Source organism: Hydractinia symbiolongicarpus, chromosome 11 (genome assembly GCF_029227915.1).
Source record: "Hydractinia symbiolongicarpus strain clone_291-10 chromosome 11, HSymV2.1, whole genome shotgun sequence".
Lineage (NCBI taxonomy): Eukaryota > Metazoa > Cnidaria > Hydrozoa > Anthoathecata > Hydractiniidae > Hydractinia > Hydractinia symbiolongicarpus.
The window spans coordinates 19,150,195-19,167,824 of record NC_079885.1 but is presented as its reverse complement, the minus strand read 5'-3'; the positions used below and the strand labels follow the sequence as shown (position 1 = coordinate 19,167,824).

At 38.2% G+C, this 17,630-nt stretch overlaps 1 protein-coding gene across 1 annotated transcript; it reads left to right on the top strand.

The window, feature by feature from the left end:
* The first annotated feature begins 6,216 nt into the window (after positions 1-6,216).
* Positions 6,217-16,055, top strand: LOC130613492 (uncharacterized). Its single transcript, XM_057434828.1, has 2 exons — positions 6,217-6,356; positions 14,674-16,055. The coding sequence occupies exon 2, from the start codon at positions 14,778-14,780 to the stop codon at positions 16,053-16,055; it is 1,278 nt and encodes a 425-aa protein (XP_057290811.1). The 5' UTR covers positions 6,217-6,356; positions 14,674-14,777.
* The last annotated feature ends 1,575 nt before the right edge of the window (positions 16,056-17,630 follow it).

The following is a 17,630-nucleotide window of genomic DNA, read 5'->3' as shown; positions in this document are numbered from 1 at the left end:
GTTCTTCTAAGGATATTGGAACTTGTTTAATAATTGAAGGTGGATGGTTAGATTCTACGTTTATGTAACTGGTTTCGTCATTAGGTTTACGGTAAGGTTTATAGGTTCGGTTGTTTAAGTTGAAGGTACAATCCAAATAGTTATATATATATATATATATATATATATATATATATATATATATATATATATATATATATATATATATATATATATATATATATATATATATATATATATATATATATATATATATATATATATATTAGTAAAAAGACGCGGGTACCCACAGAACAAATGTTTTTAACTATAGTTTGACTTTCTTCGCCTTTATAGGTCTGCATTATTTTCTCATAAAAATGTAAACAAAGCCATCTAAACAGTGAAAAAATTATCGAACGCATTAAACAATGATTTCCTCTGGTTGTTTCAACTTATCAACATAATTTATTTCCACAATTTAACAAAAAACGAAAGCAATTTGATTTTTAGAAAAGAGTTCACAATGGTACAATGAAATTTAAAATTAAGGTAGAAAACCTTAATGAAGCTAGCTAATGATTCGATTGAAGGATGACAGTAAACATATTTTCGATTGTGGCCTTAGGCACCAAAAAGTTATTTAGCTAGCTAACTAGATCAAACCAAGGCAAAAAATGTAAAAATATATGTTGGATCGTACAGACCTTAATAATTCACGATAACACGTAAATATACTAAATTAGGCTGATAATTTCGTATTTTAACCAACTTTTTGATATTTTTAGCTGACTTTTATTTCAGCTGCATCGTCCAAACTTATTGTTTTACTAGACAAAAACTACCATACCTTTCTGTACAAAAATATCAATCATATTTCCTTATATGATTTTTTTCTTCGAAATTTCAGATTCTCAATAATTCTCGTTCTTGGTGTACTTTGGGTAGCAAACGTGCTCAACAATTTCGCTTCGCTTGTTTCGCTGGCGAAACTCAACTGTTTCGCAATAAAACCAAGTAAAGTAGAGCTGTTTGCTTTGACATTCTCCGCTTAACGGTTGCAAAGATTATTGGAATTCAAAGTTATTTGTTACCACAAATTAAAGATACTCAAACATTGCAATGACCTTGCTACAGTTTACGTATTTCGTTATAAAAAATGCTTGGTGGTGTTTAATGAGTTGTAATAGATTTTAATGAATTTTTAATAAATCGTTTATGCATGCGACACCCAGGCGATGTTGGAATCTGTCAAATTGACAGTCTTTGACAGAATAATTGGCGGTGAATAACAGGTTTTAGGGGCGGAATCAGGATTATTTTCACCTTATGCTAGCATTAAGGCAAACAAAACATACTAGTATTTTTCGGTGAGCTAAAAATGGAAAGCCAGTGGTCTTGGTGATAATCTCCTTAAGTACGATCAACTTATTTCAGCATATTTACAGACTGGTATTTGCAAGTTATAGGGAAAAAAGGTATATCCCAAAGATTTTTGGCTATTTCCGAGGCTAAAAATTCTTAGAAACTGAGTTCTGTATTCTGTATGTGCTGTTTCTCATATTCTCAATGATGCAAAGCTGATGTATAACTAATAGACACTTCCCACATTTAATTGATGCAAAACTTCAGAAGATTAAAAACATTAGGAACAGAATAAGCCGAAACCAACAACAGAAGCATTTATAATGTAGGCTTTATTTATGTTATTAAATCATAACAAGAAAAACAGCACATATATATGCAATAGTTTAAAAAGTAACAAGATTATATCAAGATTTTGTGCATGTACAAGCCAGCTACTTGATATTTGAATTTTTTAGCAGTAACAGCTGAATAAAAACAAATTCAAAAACACAACAAACTACAAATAGAAAAGAGCCAAAAACTGATTTAGCACATACAATCAGTCAAAAAAGTATTTAGCCTTATTGCGGAGAGAAGCGGAGTGCGCGCCAGCGCACGGAGCGTAGCGGAGCCTATTTCCTCATTATATAAGCCAAATATAAGGGAAAAGAAGTACGATGGAGAGTATATAGCATTTCTATGCGATTTCGTTCCTATACATCCGAATTATAAAAATTCAAACAAAAAATCACAGTAATCCAGCAATTTAATGTGGTCATTCTTTAGTACAGTTTATAGTAAGCGAGACAACGTGTTTATCAAGGAGCAAAGCGATGGAGTGTTTGTTGTTTTTTAAAGATGGTGCCATGCGGAAAATGGGGACGAACTGATATTTTCAAAAAAACGAAAGAGGGAAGTATGAATAGCTAGCTAGTATATCACTATTTTTTACATGTAATGAACCTCTTCTCACCCACACCTAACTAGCTAATAACTACCAACATATGTGGCAAAATAAGCTGGTATAACACTACCAAATTGGCTAGCTAGCAGCATAAACTAGGTAGTTAACCAGCACAAAACTGTTTTTCTCACTAGTTACTTATCTGACATAAAACTGGCTACTTGGCCGGCATAAAATTAGCTATGTAGCTAGATTTAAATGATCCTTAAGACATATTTTCTAGTCATACACATACTGCACAGAGTTAATTATGCTCTGATTAGGAAAGTACCATAAGTACCAACATATAAAATATGTTGGTTCTAACAATTTTAGACAAAAAACTAAGAACCAAAAGTTTAGCCAAATCAGCAAAAGAACATTGGTATGGACATATATTCTTTTTAGCAGAAGAGCCTGGTCTTTTTTTATAAATAAAAGAATAAATGCAACCTCCATAATGTGTTTTTTGCAACCTTGTCCATAGTGTTTATTTTGAAAAATATAGTGAAAATGGAAGGTTATGTAGAGCTATCACTATTTTTCACTTTTAGGTCATTCACACCCCTAAAAAGCTCCCTAACTAAAGCATAAAACATAATTTAGTGGCTCAGATTTTCTAGCTAAATAAAGAGGGTGCCGATAAGCCGCAAACGCCCGCATATATACGGGCGAGTTCGGGCGACTTTTCGAATTAAATTGACGGTTGTCGGCCGAAACCGCCCGCACTTTCCCGAACTTGCCCGGAACATTCCCGAAATGCAACACCTTGTAACATAAACATGGCGGACGACAGTTAAAAGAATGCGTTTGAAGAGAAAGGAGTTAATAAAGTTTATATATGAGTTATTTATCAAGTAAATTTTATCACATATCATAAAAAACAGTTCTTTTAAGAACTTCGCTATCACATAGTTAGTTCATTTTAATTTTTATACTTTTTTAAATAATTCTTCGAGAGTCATTTGTGGTGAATCTTTTTTTTTTCGGGCATTGTTCGGGACTATGCGGGTTTTTTCGGGCAAATACCTGACCTTTTTTCAAAACGCCGAACTCGCCCGAAAACGCCCGCACTTTTTACGGCGTATGCGGCTTATCGGCACCCTCGAGCTAAATATACCAAACTAGGTGCCATATTTTTTAGTAAAAAGACTGTGAGCATATATAAGATGCACATGTAAAGTTTTTCATATATATATAATCATGCCCTGTTGGTCTAATGGCTATGACACTCATGCAAATGAGAGATCCAGGTTCAAATCCTGGACAGGGCTAGGAAAAACATAATTATCTTGCACTTACAACAACCAGGTAAATGTTTCGCCTTTTTCGTGGACTTCTCTAATTATTTCTATATCTTGACTTTTTAATGTTGTTGTCATTGGAACCAAGTTAACTTTTAATCTCAGATTAATTAAAAATTGATAGTTTTTTTGGCGTTATGACCGATTGTTTAAATATTTGTATTGGCACATAATTCTGCTAACATGATTCACTGTATATATATTGACCGGATATAAATTTGAGAGCTTTGTTTGAGCTACTAAATTTGAAATATTTGCATCTCAATATTTTCTATACTCCTGGATTAATATGATACAGATTAATATGATACATATCTTAGATATATCGAGTATACGAATCTTTGAGTTGTAGGGGGATTCTCTATTAAGGTGCCTGCCCCTGCCTTGCCGTTCCCTTGCCTTGCCTAACCCTGCCTTGCTGATTCCTCTTCCTGTTTCCTTGCCTGCCTTTGCCTACCCTTCCTATGCCTTTTCTGGTGCCTGGCTTCTATGCCCTTGCCTGTGCCTCTATGCCTTGCCTACCCCTGCCTTGCTGATTCCTCTTCCTGTTTCCTTGCCTGCCTTTGCCGTCATCGTATATAGAGCCATCCAGATGTATAGCCTCTAAAAAGGCCGTGATTAACCCAGTGAATGAAGACGAGGAGTGTTTCAAGTGGAGTATCATTACATCATTACATCATGAAGAAATTGGGAGGAACCCTAATCGAATATCTCACATGAGACCCTACGTAGACCTCTACAATTGGGAGGATATAGGGTTCCCGACAACAATCAAGGACATATACAAGTTTGAAAGGAATAACAGGGACATTGCGGTAAACGTCCTATACATAACGGGAAAGAAGATCAATATCCTGAGGCGATCAGAATTCTGTTGCTTATCACAAATGACAAAAAGACCCACTACACGGCTGTCAAGAGTCTATCGAGACTCTTAGGCAAGGAGACCTCAAAAAATAGGAATGCGATGCATTTTTGCCTGAACTGCCTACAGGCCTTCAGCACGGTTGAATCGAGAGATAAGAATTATGGCTATTGCAGGGACCATGAAACTGTTATAATGACAATGACAAACGAATCCGAGAAATGGTTATTCTACAGGGATGGTCATCAACAATTAAAGGTACCATTTGCCATATATGCGGACTTCGAGAGTCTACTCATCTCAGTGGAAGATACAAGGGGTATAAAGACGAAAAAGCTGAGTAGGCTCGTACCATCTGGATAGTGCACATACTCCAAATTCGCCTATGGGGATGTACCAGATCCCCTAACAGTGTACCGCGGCAAAGACTGTGTCAAGCGACTTGTGGACCACCTGGAGGATGAGGTGAAGCGTCTATACCATACCTACCCGCAGCAACCTATGGCTGAACAGACAGGGGTGTTGAAATTGGAACACAACGAGGCCACGCACTGCCACATCTGCCTAAAGCCGTTGGACGACTGCGGGGAATAACTGTAAAGTCAGGGACCATTGTTACTATACCGCGCTGTATATAGACGCGGAACATAACAGCTGTAATTTGAAGTACAACATACCTAGCCATATACCTGTGATATTCCACAATTTAAGCGAGTACGATGTGCCCCTGTTTATCCGAGAATTAGGTGAAAAGTATGACACCCAGGACATTGGATGCATCGCTGAGAATACTGAAAAATATGTCAGTTTCAATGTTAAAATCTAGGCACCCCTTGCAAGCATGGGATATGGCGATGGAGAAACGTACAAGAAGATCGAAATTAGGTTCATCGATAGTTGCCGATTCATGCCCTAAGGCCTGGATAAACTGGCGAGCAATCTCATTGGAACAAACGCGGCCGGTATGAAATGCCACCATTGTGCAGATACCTGTCTGGAATTCTAGGGCATAGACGTTGAGTATGTGGCAAAGTTCTGGTGTAAAAAATGCCATTTGAATACCACGAAGCAATTAAATCAGAAGAAGCTAAAGGCGAATGTACCATCCATGGCCATATTCATCGATAAGGACGATGTATTCCGGCTAATGCTCAGAAAAGGTGTCTATCCGTATGAATACACGGATGATTGGCTACGATTTGAGGAGGTGAAACTACCTCCCAATGATGCCTTTTACATCAAGCTGAATGTGAAGGACATATCGCTTAATGAGTATCCATACGCGAAAAAGGTATGGAATGTCTGAACCCCACAGGGTGATGTAGTCACTATGGGCGACTACCATGACATATCCCTTACCATAGACGTACTACTATTACCCGACGTGTTTGAAACGTTTCGAGACGTTTGCTTGACAAACTACAAGCTTGATCCTACGCACTTTACCATGCACCTGGCCTGGCATGGAAGGCAGCACTCAAGCATACAGATATTAGGTTAGAGCTCCTCACCGATCCCAATATGGTCCTGATATTTGAAAAGGTATCCTAGGAGGTATAACCCAGGCTGTAAACGATGTGCCAAGGCTAACAATAAGTACATGGGAGACCAGTATAACCCGGATGAGGAGTCCTCCCACCTGCAATATTTGGATGCCAACAACCTATACGGATGGGCAATGCGTCCAGACCCGCCAACGGATGGCTTCAAATGGGTATCCGACGTCAAGGCCTTTACAGAAAAGCGAATCGAGAAGCTCGTTAGGGACAATAAACATGGGAATATTTTAGAGGTAGATATAGACTACCTTGAGAGGTTGCATGAAAAACATAATGAGTTGCCGTTCTTACCGGATCGCAGGACGGTCCACAAGGTCGAGAAATTGGTACCGAAATTGGGGAATCAACGTGGATATGTGGTAAATATCAGGGCCCTTCACGAGGCTATAAGGCATGGGCTTGAACTGAAGAGGGTGCACAGGGTTATCCAGTTTAACCAGAAGGCATGGTTTAAAGGGTATATAGATCACAACACGAGGTTAAGAACGGCTGCCAAAAACGATTTCGAGAAGGACTTCTACAAGCTCATGAACCTCTCGGTATTTGGAAAGACCATGGAGAATATCCGGAACCACTGCAACATTCAGCTGGTCACCAACGAGGTCAACTATACGAAGCTCGTCATGAAACCAAATTTCAAGGGTGGAAGCCGGTTTAATAAGCACCTCTTAGGAGTAGAAATGGGTAAGACGGAGGTGAAGATGAACAAGCCAGTGTATATAGGCCAGGCAATCTTGGACCAAGGCAAACCACGGCAAGGAAAGGTCCTTGCCGTGGTTTGCCTTGGCAACCTCTCCGCAACACTTTCTATATTGATTAATCAAAATACTGTTTTTATTTTTCGTTATAATCATTTCATAACTGTTTAAGGTATGACTTCTGGCTTATATGTTCAAAATGTTGAATCTAACTTGAAAAAATACTAGCTAGTTGTCATGGTAACGGTTATAAATGCATAAATAGCTTTCAACACAACAAAATCTTTCAAGATACACATTTTTGTGTCCATATGGCTAGGGTTGCAATCATTTTCCACACCTGTGAGCATAACAACTTCGTTAGTAAATATGTTAAAAACTTTTGCCATTTTACCTAACAAATAAAACAATGGGTCTTTCTTATCTGAATTATCTCTAATTAGCACTATTTCCTGGAATTATTTCGACATTACGCTAGAGAATTTAAACCAAAACAAGTCTTGTCAAAGTCTTCGTCCCAAAACTAGTGTTCTCCTTAGGGCCTTATGTCATGTTGAAAAATCGTTTAGAAGGTGCCTATTGCCAGAAGTTTGAATCTAAAAGAGTAAACGTGCAAAGTTGAGATAAAAGTCAGCAAAGTGGTATACATTACACCTTTGTCAGCTACAAAAAGTAACCAGCAGGTAGCTATTCCAATGATTGTGTTGTTACAAAATGTCTTGCTAACTCAAATAAAAAAAGAAATCCTGTATAAACCAAAGCCGTTTTAAGTTTGTTAAATGTGAAACTAAACAGCTTTATGTTGACACTTGCTAACACAGCAATGCAAAGCAATTTTTGTTTTTTACTCTGAAGAAATCAATGGAATTAAAAATAAAAGGCAGTACCTTAAAACGTAGTCATGGAGTTAATGTTTATGAGATTCGTCAAAGTCAAAGTCACGGCTGATTTTCTTCTGCAATCATAATTTTCTTCAGTAATGTATTTCTTAGCAACTTTTTCTCAATCTTCATTTCGTTGTCATATATTCAAAAACAGGAACTTTCACTTACTTACTGTAAGTCAGTACAAAACGATTCCTCAGCTCCCTTTTGGTAGACATGTCGAATCAAAAAGAGCTGACCGAACCTATCAAACAAGCCGGCTACCGCGAAGCAATAACAATAGGAAGGGTAAATTATTCCCAAGTACCCATTTCCTAATATCACTCTTTCTGTTTCCCTAAATTTCGACGACTTCAGCGAGATTCTTCTTGACGTCACAAATTCCTTTGTTTTAAAAAATTTAAAAAAAGTTTTACCGTCTTTGGTAATTGTTTAAGCTGTTTTTGCAAGAAAAATATACTAAGATGAGATTAAAAAGGCGTACTAAAACTTAATTAAATTTTTGACTAATTGATGCCTCAATAAGTTGATTGGCTAGAACAAAATAGATAAAATATCATTCCAAATGTCAGAATTATCTTACATTGTCTCACCCATATCATTTCAAAAACACAGAAAATGATAGGATATTAGGATGATAGGATATGCGCACATAAAATGTAAAAATTGTGTTGTTTTTGTTTGGATAATATATTCGTAAGACAAGTACATCCTTCTAGTTGAAAAAGTAAATTTTTGAACAACTAGCATTCATAAGTCTTACAAAACATTATTAACGTAAGTTGCTTTTTAACTACATATTTAACAAAAAAACAAGAATGGGCACTTTACCATCGACATGCAAGTTCACGAACTGGTGCCGTTGTGAGATTATTTATGTATTCAACATGTTTTTATGGTCCAACAGCCAAGAAAATTTTAGTGAGACTAATTTTGTGTCCCTTTTACATTAAAATATTGACTACTATTTCTGAATATAATTGACGACCCAGTCTTCCACAGCGCTCAAAGAATAAAAAAACGGACCCACATTTCCGTCATACATAATGACGTTATCCAATAAAATGTACAATCTTTCTGGATACGCACCGAATGAACGACTTATTGTGTTGTCTAGTGGATCAATGTATACTGGTACATCTGGATAATAACTTTTTAATTGGTTTGCGGCTGACACTCGCTCATCTATCGTCTTGTGTGCACTGATGAAAATTTGATTCTAAATAACATGTAAATGAAGATATATTTTGCACACAAAACACAATGTGCAATCACAAGTAATTATAAATGAAGTCACGGGGACATGAAACAATTTTTTCAGGTGAAAGTAATTCAAATTTATGTTAATCGCTATTTTCTAAAAATTTGGTTACTGGCAACATTAATTTTGTAAACAAAACCAAATCTACTACTTTTTTGTACTGGTATCAAAAACTTTGTGCGAAAAACAAATAAATGTTACTGTTGCTAATGAACATTTTTTGTGTCAACATTTTGTATACAGTCAATCCTGATGCAGCAGTTTTCCCATTCTTTTTCTTGCTGTAAAAGAATGTTACTTATAGCACAAATTTGAGTCAAAACTATAATTTTCTTCCGATTGTAACAAAATCGAATTTTTTGCTGGCTTAAACTAAGTTTGCTGTTTTTGTTGTTGTTTTTGTTGTTGTTTTATTCTAACATCTTTTGATTGTTGCTTCCCTCAAATTATTCGACTGCGACCCCTCGTGTCAGTCTCAGAAGGTAGATGCTCTAGGCCACTATCAATATAAATGGCTTATGTCAGGTAAGACTTATTTTGTTCGGCAAGGAGGATAGCGGTATTTTGAATTCTGATATAAAGGTTGCATCTTCAGTACCCCAATTTTAACTACGTCATTTTTCTAACGTTATTTGGCGATGAAATAGAGTAGGAGATCCAGATGTTTTGGTAGTTTAAATTTAACGTTGTAGCTCAATTGGTGACTGTTGTGTATAACTAATAGGAATATTTCACAAAAAATAATGAACCAAAAAAATATAATTTTTCTAGTTTTAATATAACGATTTCTCTGTAAATCCTATGCTATTCTTTCATTGTTTTTACTTACATTTTTTCCTTAAAGGGCAAAGAAAAATATTCGGCGAAGAATCAAGAATTTGAGAACCAATGACGTTATTCTCCAAATTCTTGATATTGATCATAAATTGAAGGCGTATAGAAAAATCTATAGTTTTTATTCTCCATCTTAGTGCCTTTAATGCTCATGAATCATCCAATGGTAGTCTTGTACTCACCTTCTAAAGAACCCGATTGCGAAAAAATGATAAATATTCTAATAACGAATATTTATCACTTAGTTGTGTAATTTTGAAAATATAGTAGATGATTATGTTATGCCCAGAACTCAACACAAGTTATGGACTTATAACTTAGCTGTATACCTATGAATTATTCTTTTGTTACTCCAAAGAACGCCCCAAAAACCTTTTAGACTTTAATGTAAGAAAACATAATTGAATATTTTTCACTCTTTACTCAGTCTTCTGAAAAAATTACGCTTACTTATCTTACATGTAAAATATAGAATGTTTTGTTCACGCCTCTCCTCTTAGCCAAGCATGTTTAAGATATTTTTCGTACATATCATTACAAAAGTATGAAACTTTACGGTTGAAAAGATGTTCTATCAATCTAAGGATAGTCGAAAAAGAATTGTTGTAGATGGTATTTTGTCATGACTTATCCGTGAACTCCGGCCAGGACGGGTGAGTAAATTCTACACAGTCATATAGAAGTAAATACGCTTTTCAAAAACCTTAACTTTAAATTTAAAATAGCGATAGTGGTTTAATAGTCTTTAATCCCAGTCGTAAACACGTCTTAGTTTGACTTAAAACCTTTAAGGGAACTTAAAAGGGTAAAAAACAAACTAGCTACAGACGACGACTAGACGTTCAAAATTGCGTCTTCCAGAAGTTTATATAATTTTTTCTACTGTCTTTTATTACCTTCTTCACTAACAACAGAACCAAACCAATAATGACTTTGAACAGGTATTTCTTCCAAAGTATCTAATTCTTAAGTTATTGTACATATTTTTGTATGGGATGTAATCCAGAAAAGAACATAGTGGTTACAACAGATCAGAAAACAGTGCTTTAAAAATTTTCAAGATCAAACAAAATTTAATTCTACCTTTAAATTCCATGTTCCGGTAGGATGAGCCTCCTCAACATACACAAAAGCGAAATCTACATCTCCATTAAACTTTTTAAAAATTTCATGGAAACGTTTTGATTCCACCATATACGGGGGTCATGTGCAACTTCCAAAATTCAAAATCAATGGTCGGCCTTTATTTTGAATTCTATGAAGCGACGTTTCTATGGAAACTGCATCTTTATTGTTATTGGGGTTGTCCAGTTGAAGTAATGGATAGTCCATAATAATGTCATTTATTTTTACTGTTTTGGTCATATTGACCAGGAATGTTTTTACGCATTCCTTGTACATCGGTGCTTTGAACATTCCATCTTCAAAGTCTTCAATGCTATTGCATTTCGATATCTTCAGCATATAATCCAGTATCATCTTCCTTGTCGGCGGAATTAGCATTCCTACTTTACCAAAGCCAAACACCATACCAACACCGGCTTGAATAAATGGTTTCAACATCGTATTTTTAATAGTTGAATCCATTATCTAAGCGTCGCGTCTGGTTGCGTCTCACAGGGTTAAACTTTTTAATTCAAATTTGATTTCTGAAATAACTTAATATACTCTGCGTTGCAAAAATGTCCACTCTGTCGTTGTTAGATTGAGAGAATTTATCACTTTATATAAATATGTAGATAATTCCACTTTTTCAAAATGTCGTATGATTGCATTTACGTCTGAACACCGCCTGCATGTTAATTTCAAAATGCTATATTTATATCTGCTTATGGTCATTTTTCTCAATAATGACAATGAAATAATGACACAATTGCATTGGTTAACGAATAATTGTGACACTCACCATGCTAGATAAATTGTGTCTCAATTGGCTCTCTTCGTGTTCGAAGTAACCAATCAAAAACATGTCATATTCTATTGCAACTCTAATTACATCAAGGTCAGCACTCGTAGTGTTACTTGCGCCAAATGTATGCCCTTGTGGTATATTTATTAATTACATTTTTTACTCTCAAATTTAATTGCATTATAACTCCCAACTCCGTTTTATTCAGTGTCCACTTTATAGAAGTGTCCATTTTAAAGGGATGTAAATTTTTGGAATGGTTGCTATGGGAGTTTTAAAAAAATTCGTACGTGACAAATCAAACTGTCTGTCTTATAGAGATGTCTGCTTTAGAAATGCCTGCTTTAGGGAGATTTATTGTACATAACAATGTCATGAAAAAATGGAATCTGTGCCAACATGTCAGACAGAAATGCTACACAATTATGTTTTCAAATCGAGCAGAAGTTTGCGTGTTCGTAACGGAAGTTCAAACTCATTAAAAACCACAATAAGATTAGTTAGTTATTATATATACTGATTGCCCAATTATAAAAAAGTCACCAACCATATTGTTTTGAAGCTGCACGTTTTTGAAACCTTGCTGCGTCATCATTGGTTAATCTAATTTTAAAGTAAGAGGTTATGGATACGTTATAGTTTAAAAAGAATAAAACAATTTGTTTTAATAGTGACCAAAGTTTGACTCAGTGACAAATATTTTGTACTGATCAAAATTTTTTACTAACATTCTTTTTACTGGCGAATCATCTTTAAAGGACTTTATTTTCTTACGATGAATTTTGTGTTGATTCTTGCCCTACCCCTTCTGTACACAAACACCGCAATGCCTCTGCATAATGTAGCGTGTGTAAAAACGAGACACGTCGCGTTCATCATAAACATAAAGGAAGACAATGTTTCAGGAGATATTGTGATGAACAATTTAATAGCAAAACGTAAAAGCATGACCATGATGGGTATATGTGGATGGTGCGAACTAACGTCAAAACATTGGTTGAGAAGCAGGTAGAAGATATGGGATCGCAAAGGTACAGCTGTCCCTATGGATCATGTGAAAGAAGAAAACGCCACCAAATTCGGAGGAGGCTAACGATGAATGCATTGAGGTGAAGAAAACCTTTAACAGTAACATGACGTCAATCTTCCCGGGTAGCAACGTGGACGACAAGATGGATGGGATGTTTGCTAATATCAAAACACACGTGGAACATCCGGCACTGCCCCAAAGTGGATTCACCATTAGTCAAAATCTACACCTTGATATAGACATCCATAAGCTACGGTTAACAGGGGGTTCATCGTATATAGAGCCATCCAGATGTATAGCCTCTAAAAAGGCCGTGATTAACCCAGTGAATGAAGACGAGGAGTGTTTCAAGTGGAGTATCATTACATCATTACATCATGAAGAAATTGGGAGGAACCCTAATCGAATATCTCACATGAGACCCTACGTAGACCTCTACAATTGGGAGGATATAGGGTTCCCGACAACAATCAAGGACATATACAAGTTTGAAAGGAATAACAGGGACATTGCGGTAAACGTCCTATACATAACGGGAAAGAAGATCAATATCCTGAGGCGATCAGAATTCTGTTGCTTATCACAAATGACAAAAAGACCCACTACACGGCTGTCAAGAGTCTATCGAGACTCTTAGGCAAGGAGACCTCAAAAAATAGGAATGCGATGCATTTTTGCCTGAACTGCCTACAGGCCTTCAGCACGGTTGAATCGAGAGATAAGAATTATGGCTATTGCAGGGACCATGAAACTGTTATAATGACAATGACAAACGAATCCGAGAAATGGTTATTCTACAGGGATGGTCATCAACAATTAAAGGTACCATTTGCCATATATGCGGACTTCGAGAGTCTACTCATCTCAGTGGAAGATACAAGGGGTATAAAGACGAAAAAGCTGAGTAGGCTCGTACCATCTGGATGGTGCACATACTCCAAATTCGCCTATGGGGATGTACCAGATCCCCTAACAGTGTACCGCGGCAAAGACTGTGTCAAGCGACTTGTGGACCACCTGGAGGATGAGGTGAAGCGTCTATACCATACCTACCCGCAGCAACCTATGGCTGAACAGACAGGGGTGTTGAAATTGGAACACAACGAGGCCACGCACTGCCACATCTGCCTAAAGCCGTTGGACGACTGCGGGGAATAACTGTAAAGTCAGGGACCATTGTTACTATACCGCGCTGTATATAGACGCGGAACATAACAGCTGTAATTTGAAGTACAACATACCTAGCCATATACCTGTGATATTCCACAATTTAAGCGAGTACGATGTGCCCCTGTTTATCCGAGAATTAGGTGAAAAGTATGACACCCAGGACATTGGATGCATCGCTGAGAATACTGAAAAATATGTCAGTTTCAATGTTAAAATCTAGGCACCCCTTGCAAGCATGGGATATGGCGATGGAGAAACGTACAAGAAGATCGAAATTAGGTTCATCGATAGTTGCCGATTCATGCCCTAAGGCCTGGATAAACTGGCGAGCAATCTCATTGGAACAAACGCGGCCGGTATGAAATGCCACCATTGTGCAGATACCTGTCTGGAATTCTAGGGCATAGACGTTGAGTATGTGGCAAAGTTCTGGTGTAAAAAATGCCATTTGAATACCACGAAGCAATTAAATCAGAAGAAGCTAAAGGCGAATGTACCATCCATGGCCATATTCATCGATAAGGACGATGTATTCCGGCTAATGCTCAGAAAAGGTGTCTATCCGTATGAATACACGGATGATTGGCTACGATTTGAGGAGGTGAAACTACCTCCCAATGATGCCTTTTACATCAAGCTGAATGTGAAGGACATATCGCTTAATGAGTATCCATACGCGAAAAAGGTATGGAATGTCTGAACCCCACAGGGTGATGTAGTCACTATGGGCGACTACCATGACATATCCCTTACCATAGACGTACTACTATTACCCGACGTGTTTGAAACGTTTCGAGACGTTTGCTTGACAAACTACAAGCTTGATCCTACGCACTTTACCATGCACCTGGCCTGGCATGGAAGGCAGCACTCAAGCATACAGATATTAGGTTAGAGCTCCTCACCGATCCCAATATGGTCCTGATATTTGAAAAGGTATCCTAGGAGGTATAACCCAGGCTGTAAACGATGTGCCAAGGCTAACAATAAGTACATGGGAGACCAGTATAACCCGGATGAGGAGTCCTCCCACCTGCAATATTTGGATGCCAACAACCTATACGGATGGGCAATGCGTCCAGACCCGCCAACGGATGGCTTCAAATGGGTATCCGACGTCAAGGCCTTTACAGAAAAGCGAATCGAGAAGCTCGTTAGGGACAATAAACATGGGAATATTTTAGAGGTAGATATAGACTACCTTGAGAGGTTGCATGAAAAACATAATGAGTTGCCGTTCTTACCGGATCGCAGGACGGTCCACAAGGTCGAGAAATTGGTACCGAAATTGGGGAATCAACGTGGATATGTGGTAAATATCAGGGCCCTTCACGAGGCTATAAGGCATGGGCTTGAACTGAAGAGGGTGCACAGGGTTATCCAGTTTAACCAGAAGGCATGGTTTAAAGGGTATATAGATCACAACACGAGGTTAAGAACGGCTGCCAAAAACGATTTCGAGAAGGACTTCTACAAGCTCATGAACCTCTCGGTATTTGGAAAGACCATGGAGAATATCCGGAACCACTGCAACATTCAGCTGGTCACCAACGAGGTCAACTATACGAAGCTCGTCATGAAACCAAATTTCAAGGGTGGAAGCCGGTTTAATAAGCACCTCTTAGGAGTAGAAATGGGTAAGACGGAGGTGAAGATGAACAAGCCAGTGTATATAGGCCAGGCAATCTTGGACCTCTCAAAGCTGATCATATACGACTTCCACCACGATTTCATGCAGCCCAAATATGGTAGCAAGCTGCGGCTTTGTTACATGGATACAGACAGCTTCGTTTACCACATACGAACAGAGGACTTTTATCGTGACATTGCGCAGGATGTCGAGACACGTTTTGACACGAGTGCCAATAATCCGGGTGATAATAGGCCTCTCCCCATAGGGAAAAATAAGAAGGCCGTGGGTCTCATGAAAGACGAACTAAGTGGTAAAATCATGACTGGGTTCATCACCCTAAGGGCTAAGCTATACGCTTACGTGAGTCTAATGAAGAAGGGCGGTGATTGCAAAGCGAAGGGCATAAAAAGACGTGTTACGAATAAGTCAATCACGTTTGACGACTATCGGATATGTCTGGAAGAGGGCGTTGATGTCTACAAAAGGCATGTCTTGATTCAAAACAAGAACCATCAAATCTACACCCAAAAGGTATCGAAGTTAGTCCTTAACAGGGCGGATGACAAAAGGCTTGTGCAACCTGACCACATTGCGCCGCTTGCCAGGGGCTATTACCGCCGGGTGTCTGACCGGGAATAAATGGAAGTGTGTTTGTACATCGCTATATTTTTACCGTATGTCATAATCGCGTTTTGCTTTTTTCGATATCGCCGTACAATAAAGAGGATTTCAGATCTTGCAGGAGTATTCGACGAATCCTCAGAAACCTATGAGCAGATAGAAAAACCCATCGATAAACGCCAGGCTTTGAAGGAGGCCAAACGCAAAGGCAAAGGGACCTTTTACCGAAAAAATGAACAGAAGGGTTTATCGACAAGGCTCCTGATGAGGCGGTAGAAAAGGTACATGTCGATTACGTACAGCGAGAACTCCACGAAAAGGGTAAAAAAACAGCAAAAGTGCTGACTACCCATGTGCTCCGCCTGTATGCCTCCGGCAAGACATCGAAAAGGACCCTATTATCCGGGATAGTATGACAGATCTCGGGATTTTTGTATACTGCACTATTGGGAGGTGTTTAGCGCCTATCTTGGAAGCAGCGCATACCGCGAGACATATGGGAAAGAAGAAAGAGGAGGAGGTTGAGGCTAAGGAAGAGCCTCGGATGGTGCTATAATATAAATGAGTGAAGAAAAGAAAAAAGAAGAGAGAGTCATCACGAAGCCAGTAAAGCATCTGGGAAGGGTTGCGCAGGGACATATACTCCAGTACCCCTCGGATATAAGAACCAAAACACTAAGCTCTGGCTGGCCTGCCGGGATTTTTTAGTGAACAATCACGGTGGCGTGTTAATATGTTCTTCATGTGCTGCGATAGTCCCTAGAATTCACGATAGGAAATGGTCGAACTACTAATAAAATGTTGAACGTTATTAAGGAGCCTCATACAGCAATCTTCACAGGCCCTACTTCTTGCGGCAAAACGCAGCAAGTATTGAACCTCCTCAAAAATGAGTATAGGCGACACGATCACAATATAGTGATAGTGTGCCCTACTATACTTTGGAGTACCACCTATTTAGAAAGGGCCTTACTCTGGAAGGATGATTAAGTGTTCCTTACAGACCCAGGAAATGAGCTGTTTGAATGTATAGCAAAATTTTCCTCATTGTTGGCAGGCGAGGAAAATCTCTTCATAGTCGACGACTGTATTGCTAACGACGACCTTGACAAGCGTCGACAGTCACTACTTGAATTGTCCATTTCGGGTAGGCATCCCAGGCATAATCTTTGGCTACTCACGCAGTCGTATGCAGCTCTACCCAAGAACCTTAGGAGGCAGAAGAAGCAGCTCTTCTTCTGGTATAGACGAGGAAACGAACATGATATCCGATTGGGATGATATCAAGGCTAAATTGAAAAAGTCCAAGCATGCATGCCTATATATGTAAGGCTGGAGCACCCTAGGACGTGGAAGATTCTCGAGTGACTACGTTGAAAACCTCTGGCCTACGTTGATATACTAGAAAGATTTCGTCGCAAGTTATGCTCAACACAGGAGCCATTGAGATCCTGTCCAACAACCAGGATCAAATTATGTTTAAACGCGCTGATCTTGGGCGTTTCCTGGGTATTGAAAGGGTTAAAAATATGACTCTACCTTCAGCATTCCTATCTACCAGGTCCCAAATAGTAGGGTGCAAGGGGGCACATG

Excerpts from the sequence above, each read along its gene's own strand:
- LOC130613492 (XM_057434828.1), top strand. The coding sequence starts at position 14,778 with ATGGGAGACCAGTATAACCCGGATGAGGAGTCCTCCCACCTGCAATAT.